The sequence below is a fragment of the Eurosta solidaginis genome, chromosome 3 (assembly GCF_040869045.1).
Source record: "Eurosta solidaginis isolate ZX-2024a chromosome 3, ASM4086904v1, whole genome shotgun sequence".
Classification (NCBI taxonomy): Eukaryota; Metazoa; Arthropoda; class Insecta; order Diptera; family Tephritidae; genus Eurosta; species Eurosta solidaginis.
Window position 1 is genome coordinate 217,095,784 of NC_090321.1, and position 13,157 is coordinate 217,108,940.

At 38.4% G+C, this 13,157-nt stretch overlaps 1 protein-coding gene across 11 annotated transcripts in view; it reads left to right on the plus strand.

Moving 5' to 3' along the window:
• The window catches only part of LOC137245058 (uncharacterized), a 105,957-nt gene extending 96,497 nt beyond the window's left edge, over positions 1-9,460 (plus strand). For all 11 annotated transcript variants that reach the window (XM_067775087.1, XM_067775088.1, XM_067775092.1 and 8 more), the window contains 3 exons: positions 6,948-7,145; positions 7,207-8,021; positions 8,092-9,460. In XM_067775087.1, coding sequence (XP_067631188.1) covers positions 6,948-7,145; positions 7,207-8,021; positions 8,092-8,321 — 1,243 coding nt within the window. In that variant the 3' untranslated portion in view covers positions 8,322-9,460. The remainder of the gene's footprint in view (positions 1-6,947; positions 7,146-7,206; positions 8,022-8,091) is intronic.
• Positions 9,461-13,157: the final 3,697 nt, after the last annotated feature.

A 13,157-nucleotide genomic window follows, 5' to 3' on the forward strand; every position in this document is an offset into this window, starting at 1 on the left:
TCACTAAATAAACTAAATGGAATAAGAAATAATAGGCAATTAAATAAAGATTAAAAACTTGAAAAACGGTTTTATTGAAAACAATACTTACATGAAGTAATAATAATACTAAAAGCTAGAAAATAATTAGGTAGGTCCTACGTACTAGTCATCACACTCCTCATCAATCCTTAATCAGGTTATGCCACGCCTCAAATTTTTAGAAATTTCACGCGCCCAACGCCTTTATTTAATTGTCTGAGCTACGCCTTAGATTGATGAGGGGTGTGATGACTAGTACGTAGGACCTACCTTATTATTTTCTAGCTTTTAGTATTATTATTACTTCATGTAAGTATTGTTTTCAATAAAACTGTTTCACTTAAAATTTTTTTTAAAATATTTTATTTTTTGATGTAATCCATCAATAATGATTCATGAATGAGACGTCATTAATTCAAGTTAATCAAATGTATTAGTGGATTTTTTATAGGGGGGCCCGTAAATTGTTTAGTCCCGGGTCCGGAATTTCTCTCTACGGCCCTGGTTGGTTGCACATTACAATTAAAGAGATGGTTGGTGTCATGTGGGGACACATTGCAAGCGGGGCATACATGTTGTATGTCGGGGTTGATTCTGGATAGGTAAGAGTTTAACCTGTGACAGTATCCAGAACGAAGTTGAGCTAGAGTGACTCGCGTTTCCCTAGGGAGTATGCGTTCATCTTCCGCAAGTGTTGGGTACTGTTCTTTGAGTACTGGATTCACCGGGCAATTCCTGGCATAAAGGTCAGACGCCTGTTTGTGGAATTCACCAAGGACCTGCTTGTGTTTTTTTGCTTCATACGGCTGAGTTCTCAGGTGCCATATTTCCTCAAAATGCTTACAGATATGACTCCTTAGGCCCCTAGGCGGTGTTGGCTCATCAATCAGATGTCTGTTGGGATGCTCAGGTTTTTGGGTATTCAACAGGAACTGTTTGGTTAGCATCTAATTTCTCTCCCTGATGGGGAGTATTCTGGCCTCATTATGCAGATGGTGTTCTGGGACATAAGAATACAGCCCGTGGCGATTCTGACCAGTGGGTAGTTCTTAGGCTTGGCAACCAAATAGGGGACGCGTAGCACGAAATCGGCTGGCCAATTGCTTTGTATGTGGTAATGAGCGTTTTTTTTTTGTCTTTTCCCAAGTACTGCCAGCAAGGGATTTGAGGATTTTATTACAGCTCTGGATTTTCGGAACAATTGCGGCTGCGTGCTCACCAAAATGTAGATCCTGATCAAACGTCACATCCAAGATTTTGGGGTGTAGGGCTGTCGGTAGCGTAGTGCCATCGACGTGTATATTCAAAATGGTCGACATTTGGGACGTCCATGTTGTAAATAAGGCGCGGAGGATTTACTCGGTGATAATGCCAGGTTTCGCGAGGTGAAAAAACTGGAGAGATCAGGGAGGTAGCCGTTTATTCTGTTGCAAAGCTCATCGAACTGTGGGCCTGGGCCTGTGGCCATTATTGTGCAGTCATCGGCGTAGGAAACGATAGTAACTCCTCCTGGTGGCGAAGGTAGCTTTGATATGTAGAAATTAAACAAAAGTGGGAATAGGACATCACCCTGTGGCACCCCTTGCTTAATTCTTCTTGGTTTTGATGTTTCATTTATAAATTGCACCGAAGCCTGCCGACCACCCAGATAATTTGCGGTCTACCTTTTAAGACTCGTATAGACCCTTCCAGATCTTGCAGTAACGTGCAATGGTTGACCGTATCAAAAGGTTTTGATAGGTCTAGCGCAACGAGTACTGTTCTATGGTGGGCGTTTTGATTTAACCGCAATTTATCTGGGTGCTGATGGCATTTAGCGCGGTGGTGGTGCTATGGAGTTTTCTGAAGCCATGCTGATGACAGGCTAGCTGCAAATTTGCTTTGAAGTAGGGGAGCAAAATGGCTTCAAGCGTCTTGGCTACTGGCGATAGGAGAGATATCGGGCGATATGAATCTTCTTTGTTAGCTGGTTGCCCAGGATTTAGTAGCGGACCACCTTGGCCATTTTCCATTTTTCGGGAATGACAAAGGTGGAAAGAGACAGATTGAAGACATGTGCTAAATATTTGAAACCCATATGCATATTGTTGGGGGCGTATAAATCTGCCAACCCCTAAGCTCGAGAGGCCAAAAGTCGATCCCGAGGCAATCGGGATAGCACCGGAGCGTACCCGCCACGTATACGTAAAAGGACTGCCCATGTCCTCTATGCTCGCCAAAATCAAGTATAGTTCTAACTAAAAAATTTAAAAGTATCATCATTATTATTTAACCCCTAAATGTATAAAAACACACCAACAGTCCCATCTTTGAGAGCTGATGCCAATCGGGCACACCAATTTACCCTCCGTCTGCCCTTACAAAGCAGCGGGAGAGATATATTTATACTATTATATATACTATTTTCCGGTGGCCAACAGAGCTCCTGAGGTTTGAGAAATCTATGAAAACTCCGATGGCTAGTGTACCAAAGTAATTATTTAATGTAATTCCACTAGGTGTGTAAGCTTCATTTAGCAAGCTAGTCTGGTGAGCTAACGATAACTGGTCCATGGAAGTTATGAGGGTGATCAGACTTAGCTTGTTAAAATGGGCGATCCTTGCTTAGGAGGTTATAGAATTTATCACGTCCATTTCCTACACCAAATGGGCTGAGGTGACTTCTTCCCCGCAAGGCAATACCATTGGAACCCACAATTCATAATCTTGAGGTAGTAAGACGAATGCTGACCATGAGAACATCTTTGTTATTTGAGTGATCTCGAGTTTCTCCATGAAAGGCTTCCTCAATCTTCAATAGTCTTTGAAGTACTTTCTCATACGGGAGGGGTACCTAATTCTCTTATTATACTCAGTTGAGCAGAGCTCACAGAGTATATTAAGTTTGATTGGATAACGGTTGGTTGTACATATATAAAGGAATCGAGATAGATATAGACTTCCATATATCAAAATAATCAGGATCGAAAAAAAATTTTATTGAGCCATGTCCGTCCGTCCGTCCGTCCGTCCGTTAACACGATAACTTGAGTAAATTTTGAGGTAACTTGATGAAATTTGGTACGTAGGTTCCTGAGCACTCATCTCAGATCGCTATTTAAAATGAACGATATCGGACTATAACCACGCCCACTTTTTCGATATCGAAAATTTCGTAAAACCGAAAAAGTGCGATAATTCATTACCAAAGACAGATAAAGCGACTAAGCTTGGTAGATGAGTTGAATTTATGACGCAGAATAGAAACTTAGTAAAATTTTGGCCAATGGGCGTGGCACCGCCCACTTTTAAAAGAAGGTAATTTAAAATTTTGCAAGCTGTAATTTGTCAGTCGTTGAAGATATCATGATGAAATTTGGCAGGGACGTTACTCCTATTACTATATGTACGCCTAATAAAAATTAGCAAAATCGGAGAAGGACCACGCCCACTTTTAAAAAAAATTTTTTTTAAAGTAAAATTTTAACAAAAAATTTAATATCTTTAGAGTATATAAATAAATTATGTCAACATTCAACTCTAGTAATGACATGGTGCAACAAAATACAAAAATAAAAGAAAATTTCAAAATGGGCGTGGCTCCGCCCTTTTTCATTTAATTTGTCTAGGATACTTTTAACGCCATAAGTCGAACAAAAATTAACCAATCCTTTTGAAATTTGGTAGGGGCATAGATTTTATGATGTTAACTGTTTTCTGTGAAAACGGGCGAAATCGGTTTATGCCACGCCCAGTTTTTATACACAGTCGTTCGACTGTCCTTCCGCATGGCCGTTAACATGATAACTTGAGCAAAAATCGACATATCTTTAATGAACTTAGTTCATGTACTTACTTGAACTCACTTTATTTTGGTATGAAAAATGAACGAAATCCGACAATGACCACGCCCACTTTTTCGATATCGAAAATTACGAAAAATGAAAAAAATGCCATAATTCTATACCAAATACGAAAAAAGGGATGAAACATGGTGAGGTAATTGGATTGGTTTATTGACACGAAATATAACTTTAGAAAAAACTTTATAAAATGGTTGTGACACCTACCACATTAAGTAGAAGAAAATGAAAAAGTTCCGCAGGGCGAAATAAAAAACCGTTAAAATCTTGGCAGGTATTACATATATAAATAAATTAGCGGTATCCAACAGATGATGTTCTGTGTCACCCTGGTCCACATTTTGGTCGCGATCTGGAAAACGCCTTCACATATACAACTACCACCACTCCCTTTTAAAACTCTCATTAATACCTTTAATTTGATACCCATATCGTACAAACACATTCTAGAGTCACCCTGGTCCACCTTTATGGCGATATTTCGAAACGGCGTCCACCTATAGAACTAAGGCTCACTCCCTTTTAAAATACTCATTAACACCTTTCTTTTGATACCCATATTGTACAAACAAATTCTAGGGTCACCCCTGGTCCACCCATATGGCGATATCTCGAAACGGCGTCCACCTATGGAACTAAGGATTACTCCCTTTTAAAATACTCATTAACACCTTTCTTTTGATACCCATATTGTACAAACAAATTCTAGGGTCACCCCTGATCCACCTTTATGGCGGTATCTCAAAACGGCGTCCACCTATGGAACTAAGGATTACTCCCTTTTAAAATACTCATTAACACCTTTCATTTAATACCCATATCGTACAAACGCATTCTAGAGTCAACCCTGATCCACCTTTATGGCTATATCCCTAAATGGCGTCCACCTATAGAACTAAATAAAATACTCTTTAACACCTTTCATTTGATACCCATATCGTACAAACGCATTCTAGAGTCACCCCTGGTCCACCTTTATGGCGATATCTCGAAAAGGCGACCACCTATACAACAACCACCACTCCCTTCTAAAACCCTCATTAATACCTTTAATTTGATACCCATATTTTACAAACACATTCTAGAGTCACCCCTGGTCCACCTTTATGGCGATATTTCGAAACGGCGTCCACCTATAGAACTAAGGCCCACTCCCTTTTAAAATACTCATTAACACCATTCGTTTGATGCCCATATTGTACAAACAAATTCTAGGGTCACCCTTGGTCCACCTTTGTGGCGATATCTCGAAACGGCGTCCACCTATGGAACCAAGGATTACTCCCTTTTAAAATACTCATTAACACTTTTCTTTTGATACCCATATTGTACAAACAAATTCTAGGGTCACCCCTGGTCCACCTTTATGGCGATATCTCGAAACTGCGTCCACCTATGGAACTAAGGATTACTCCCTTTTAAAATACTCATTAACACCTTTCATTTGATACCCATATCGTACAAACGCATTCTAGAGTCACCCCTGGTCCACCTTTATGGCGATATCTCGAAAAGGCGACCACCTATACAACTACCACCTCTCCCTTTTAAAACCGTCATTAATACCTTTAATTTGATACCTATATCGTACAAACAAATTCTAGGGTCACACCTGGTCCACCTTTATGGCGATATCTCGAAACGGTGTCCACCTCTAGAACTAAGCATCACTCCCTTTTAAAATACTCATTAACACCTTTCTTTTGATACCCATATTGTACAAACAAATTCTAGGGTCACCCCTGGTCCACCTTTATGGCGATATCTCGAAACGGCGTCCACCTATGGAACTAAGGATTACTCCCTTTTAAAATACTCATTAACATCTTTCGTTTGATACCCATATTGTACAAACGCATTCTAGGGTCACACCTGGTCCACCTTTATGGCGATATCTCGAAACGGCGTCCACCTGTGGAACTAAGCATCACTCCCTTTTAAAATACTCATTAACACCTTTCTTTTGATACCAATATTGTACAAACAAATTCTAGGGTCACACCTGGTCCACCTTTGTGGCGATATCTCGAAACGGCGTCTACCTGTGGAACTAAGGATTACTTCCTTTTAAAATACTCATTAACACCTTTCATTTGATACCCATATCGTACAAACGCATTCTAGAGTCACCCCTGGTCCACCTTTATGGCGATATCTCGAAAAGGCGACCACCTATACAACTACCACCACTCCATTTTAAAACCCTCCTTAATACCTTTAATTTGATACCCATATCGTACAAACAAATTCTAGGGTCACCCCTGGTCCACCTTTATGGCGATATCTCGAAACGGCGTCCACCTATGGAACTAAGGATACTCCCTTTTAAAATACTCGTTAACACCTTTCTTTTGATACCCATATTGTACAAACAAATTCTAGGGTCACCCCTGGTCCACCTTTATGGCGGTATCTCGAAACGGCGTCCACCTATGGAACTAAGGATTACTCCCTTTTAAAATACTTATTAACACCTTTCATTTGATACCCATATCGTACAAACGCATTCTAGAGTCAACCTGATCCACCTTTATGGCTATATCTCAAAAAGGCGACCACTTATACAACTACCACCACTCTCTTTTAAAACCTTCATTAATACCTTTAGTTTGATACCCATATCATACAAACAAATTCTAGGGTCAAACCTGGTCCACCTTTTTGGCGATATCTCGAAACGGCGACCACCTGTGGAACTAAGCATCACTCCCTTTTAAAATACTCATTAACACCTTTCTTTTGATACCCATATCGTACAAACGCATTCTAGAGTCAACCTGATCCTCCTTTATGGCTATATCCCTAAATGGCGTCCACCTATAGATCTATGGCCCACTCCCTCATAAAATACTCTTTAATGCCTTTCATTTGATACACATGTCATACAAACACATTCCAGGGTTTCCCTCGGTTCATTTTCCTACATGGTTATTTTCCCTTATGTTGTCACCATAGCTCTCAACTGAGTATGTAATGTTCGGTTACACCCGAACTTAACCTTCCTTACTTGTTTTATTTAAGAACTTTGCCTTTGACCAATCAGTATTGCTCGAGTTTAATTGCGAATATCCTCCATATTTGCAGAATTAATGAAATTTCACCACTAACAAATCGCTCTAGCTCCTTGGTGTTCACGGATATGCGTGACACCAAACGCTTCATGACAATCGCTGAGAGCGAACAAGCTTTACTGCAGGCAGACTTAGAAGCGGATGTGAAGTATAGACAACTGATACAAGAAGCAGAATCTTTACTAGTCTCGATGAAAAATAGTATGCAAAGGTAAGTAGTGAGCAGCTCAAAAATTGTCCAAAACCCTTTTGAACCCACTTTCATTTTCCAGCATACCACGCGATACGCCCGTCTCTAGTCCACGTCGCCTGAATCCACTTGCCAATAAGCGTGTCGAAATGCTCAAAAACTGTGAGGCAGATACACGACGCGAACAGCTCAAGCAAGCGCAACAAACTGAGAAGCAACAACAACAAGAATTGGCTGCTGCTATTAATCGTCGTATTGATTTACTTCGTCACATGCCTGCCTCTGAACTCAATAGTCCACGCTTTAGTCGCTGTAGTCCCCGCAAAACTCATTTGACAAATTTCATCAACCAAAATGTACCACCAGAGGTGCCACCACGTAAAGCGATTACAGATGCTTCTAAACCGCCACAGTCACCACAGCTGCAAGTAAATGGTCGACGTATGCAGCGCAGTCCCCATGCCACCCCACTACAAGAACGTCGCATACGCAGTCAATCGCCAGTGTCGCGTCATAAGAAAGCGGGAAATACTAAGCAGCGCAGTCAGAATTTTGATAGCGATTCAGAGTCTGAGCTGCAACAACAAGGGAATCAGCATAAACAATTGAACAATCACAATGCGGCGACAAAACAGACAAGTCAGCTTCCAAACGCTCCAGTAGATTTAATCAATCACAATTACTTACCAGAGTTTGCGCGCGTTTCACGCTTCAATGAAGCAGATTTGCAAAACCATAATTTGGCAAGAGGTGAGCTGAAGTCTAATAATAACACTGTGATTCAATGGCAATCAGGACTGTTGCATGCGTGTCCTCAAAGTGAACCCTTAAAAAGAAAAGTTTATAGCGGCAGTTCCACCTTTGAACGCATCAAAAAGAGTTTCGACTTGGAAGCGGGTGAGTGTGCGAAATTTACTTTTATCTAAAGCTTTTACCGATTTTTTTTCATCTTGTTATCATTTTATAGAAATACCAAAACAAGCAATGTTGGCTAAAATTCAAAATTTGCGGCGTCGTCAAAATATAAGTCCACGTTTGACGGCACGTAGTAACAGTCAGGATTTGCATCAGGACAAAAATGAATTTAACGGCGTTGGCAAGCATGGAGATCATAAAAAGCAAATGATATTTAGCACAATCGCTGATTTGAAGCGTAGTTTGGAGACGCAGAGTGTAGAATTAAATGGTCTTAATTAGATTTAGGACTTTAGAGAGATGAGTAAGATTGTGTAATATGTCTGTAAGTGTATGGGGCGAACTCGTTCAACCTGTATAAAAAGTGTAATGTGCTCTATCTGTGGTTATCCATATTTGGAATCCGCTCAGTTTTTTGAGTTAGATAACATTATCATACATATTAAATTAATTTATCCAAATGGTCTTTCAAAGGAGGTATGAAACTACCAATTGAAAGAAAAGATGCATATTTGTATTATAGACACGTTATGATATAGAGGCGTCATCATATATTTTCAAATTGACGAAAACAGAATAGGAATGTTTTTATTTCATACAACACGTCCCTCAAGGCGACCAGAGAATCAACATAAGCCACCAAAAACAGAGCTTTCTAGGCGCGTCTCCAGAAAATTGCAGCCTCATTATATTTGGCGAACGAGAAGCTTAACGAACGATATCTGCGTTGGCAATATCGTCTGCTAGTGGTGTTCTGAAGTTTACATTTTCGTTTATCGTCTAGCTTTGCGTTATTCGTCAACTGCACGAAAGAAAATGTCCAATTTGTTTTCGTCCGTTGGTTTTCACACTTCGACTTGCTTTCACAGCTGCTGTTCATGATAAAGAATGACGAGATAGCGTAAGAGTTGGATGTTACCGTTTTGATTATGGGTTTGCTTGTCGTATAGCTAATCGTGCTACAAACAGACGAACGACGATCGTTTTGGGCACGATAGCGTCAAAGGTAATGAGGCTGTTAATTTCTAACAACCTCCAAAAATTGTTGGATTACGTGTTCCATTTTCTTCATGTTGGAGTACTCTAACAATACTCCTTTGCAATGCGTTTGCGGACCACCATCAGCCGATCATTACTCGTTTTTAACGACCGTAATCACGACACGATGACGATCGAACAGAGTTACCAAAAGTAAAATATTGCATACAAATAACTGATAATAAAATTTTACTATGGCAACTCTGATAAAATGCAACCGCGTACTGGTTTTATGTATACATACTATAGTATATAGAAATATTAGTTTCTTTATTCACTCAAATGCTAAATAACATAAGAATATTCGTAGTATAAAATATAAAAGTTGTATTGCCCTTCTTCATTTACTTTCATTTTAAATTAAATTCACTCCGATAATTCTTTTCGACACAATTCCTCTTTAGTACTTTGGCATATGATCCTCTGTGGGTGCTCCATGGAGTACTACAGTGAAAGTACTTTGGAGAGTACACCTACTCCTCTCCTAGGACATCGCAATTTTAATTGGAGCACATTTTTTGTATGAATACAGATTAGTTTTGGAACACTCGTATACTCCTAGAGGAGTATTCCTTATACTATTTATGGAGTACTCGGGTTTTTTGAAGGCAACTAGCCTTAGTATGCCTGAAGCACAAACAGTAAAAATAGAGCCAATAAAAATGATACTGTAAGGGGATATATAAAAAAGTTCAAAAATGTTCAAAAAATGCGAAAACACTTATAAAAGTTGTATGAGGTGTTCCATTTTTATTACTGATTTTTTTTAATATCCCATTTTTGTCAGTTTCATTCAATTCTAATATACTAAATCTTTTTTTACTGCCAGCCATACAATTAAACATAATGGGAGCTATCTCAGTTTTTTGCTTTCATTTAGATTCGGTTAGGCGTTTCATTGGAAGGGAAGCTTGGGCTAAATTTAGGCAGTTCGCAAGGAACACACATAAGCTGAAGTGTCCATAGCCATACCAGAGGTTCGTTTGACGAAACGGTTTTAAAATTTTAGTAGGAACCAGGGAAATTATGTCCTATTATTATTGCTGCTCTTCTCAAATACGAGGAACTACTCTACTAGCTAATTCCAGATCTGATGAACCCCTAACTGCTCGTTGCTTGAACCTTAATCTCGATCCAGATGGCAACCCCACATTTGTTTGCATACTTTTCTTTTTCGAGACAATAAAACCCTTGTTAGTGTTATGTCCTAAGACATGCATACGATCTTCGATACTTAGCAGTACTACGTTTAGTACCACGTTCTTGATTGACCATTTACTGCTCTTGCACCTTTGTTATCTCACCCTGCTTATTTGAAACGTCTACCGCATATGGGTGTTTCCATGAGAAGGTCAACCACGACTGAAAAAATTAAATTACTAGAAAATGGGTTTTAACACGAATTATTAAGGGAAAAGTACTTGAATTTTTATTATATGGAAGTATTTTCAGCTTGTTGGTATTTTCATAAAGGGAAGAGTAAAACTGAGGGTCTCTTCAATTCAGTTTTCGCAAATTGAATCAACTATTTTCCCTTCCCTATTAACTAAATTAAGAGATTTGAAGTAGTGCAAATACATTTTAAAATTAAATTAACAACAACAACTACCTAGAAAAATAAGAAAAAGAAAAGTTTGAACTCGAATAACGGTATGTTTTTTATTTAGTATTCTTACGTCGCGTACGTTATGCAAAAACATTATTTGTCTATGTCATTTGTGTATTGGCAGTCGCAGGTAATAGAGATTACAACTCCAAATTAAGAAATCTTCTGATTAAATATATTCGCTGAAATTTTCTTTTCAATCGAAGTAATAAAAAGTTTAAAGTTTGTCGCATACGTTATTGTAAGTATGAATATTTTATTTAAATACATTAAAATCATTCATTTGTACATTTATTGTATGTATGCGCGGAAGAAATTGAAGATGTTTCTACTTGCATGAATGAAAATTGGCTTCATTCGCAGACTTTCGCATATATGTATGTGCGCAATATTAGCACTTCCGTTTTTGTCGCGTACGTTATCACCTCATTTTGGACGGATATTTTAGACACCAAAGCTTTCAGGCCGCCCATTTTTTTCCAAACATACTTCTTTTTAATTGCAACGTAACTGTATTTTTATTTTCCCGAAAACTCGTTTTATGTGTGATTTATATTACTCCCAATGCGTATGAACGTCGCATGCGGCTGCATGGAAACACTCATATGCTTTGTATGTTGCGCCGTATTTTGCTAGCTCATCAACCCTTTCGTTACCATCTATGCCCAAATTAACAGATATGCAATATATACTGTTTATATCATCATAAGCTAATATGTAAATCTGCAGATGAGATGTGCGGAGCTTTTACAACGGCTTGATCTCCTAATATTCTTGTTCTTGTTTAAATTCCTATTCGAAATCCCATTCTTATTCCAATTTTTATTTTACTATTCATATTCCTTTTGATTTTCCTTGGGGAGTGTTGTCGATGTTAATGGTCTTTTTCCGGATGTAGATCCGGTACGTTGATGAGAGTGAAATTTTAAGATGTAACACCAAATTAGCAGGTTGATAATGAAGTTCTTGTTGTTATCCGCCATGACCTGTACGAGACACGCTTTGAGTGGGACTTTCACCACATAACATTTTGCGTCACATACATATTAACATGTTGAATTAGATCGAATGGTGAAAAGGCCAGCATTCGCTAGCGTTATTCAACATTGCATCATTTATAGGTATGTATGGATGTATGGATGTATTGATATACTTATGTATTTATGTGTTTTCAAATTATAGCAGCTTGACATACATACATATGTATTTATGCGTGTTAATTTTGTTAATGGTTAAGAACTAGGGCTGGGACTATCCGTATATTCGAATATCCAGATATCCATACGGATATCCGTTGACACGGATAAAATCCGGATGGCATGAATATCCGGTTAATATTCGTTTGTGAAACTATCCGGATATCCGGATTTATGAAGATCCGGTTAATAACCGTATTTTTGGATATCCAGTGAAAGCAACACATTTATGTACCATATATGTTTATTTAACATTAATAACAATAAATTCGTGGGTCTGGTTTGCTTCGTTCAATTCTGATATGCAGATATTCAACCTTTATATTCCAGTATCCCGACATACGGATATCCGGATATTCCGTTTACGTATCCGAATAGCCGAACAGCGGATATCCGGATTTCCCACTTGTGAATCCGGAAATCCGGATAGCCGGATTTTTTGCTTAGCTATCCGGTTATTCGAATATCAGGTTTATTCGGATAGTTGAAAAATCCGGATGCAGTTCACAGCCCTATTAAGAACGCATACATCGCTTGAAAAATACTCTTTTGTTCGAAATTGTATGCGTTCCGTTAACATTTTTAAGCAAAAGTTATATATTTGGGTATTTTTGTATGTACATGTGTATGCTAATATTTGTGCACTAAGGAGATTTAATCTATCTATATATATAAATAAGAACTCCGAAATCACTCCGCCGATTTTATTCAAATTTGCTGGATAGCTTCAGAGCAACGCGGAGGATGTTCCTGTGTTTTTTTTCGGGAAATGAAAGAGGCACCGATCTTTTTGAATTAATTCTATTCACGGTTCGATTTCCTTGACAGTTGGTATACAGGTAGCTCTTTGCCTAGGTTAGTATTTACGATACTTTTTAATGATGCCAAAGAAGTATAAGTAAGTACACGGACCCATTTTTTTATGATTCCTTAGTTTTAGCAGCATTTGATAAATAATTAAACAAAAACAGTAACACAATTTTAAATCTTATTTAATGAAACTCACCACTCCCACCTTGTGAAAAACAAACTAATCCGCCCTTTGAATGCATCACTAATTTGTAAATTTTGGTTTATGGCACCCTTTTTGAAGTAGCAACCGTATTGATAAGATACGTATATATATGTATGATAATTGTTTAAATAGAGTGTCATTGGCTTAACAGGCATATTTATAGAAAATTGCATACTTAAATGAGTGTATGGAATAGCAGAAGTAACTTAAGATTCAAAGATTAATAAGAGATAACTAAGTATGTTTGGAATTGTAAAACATTA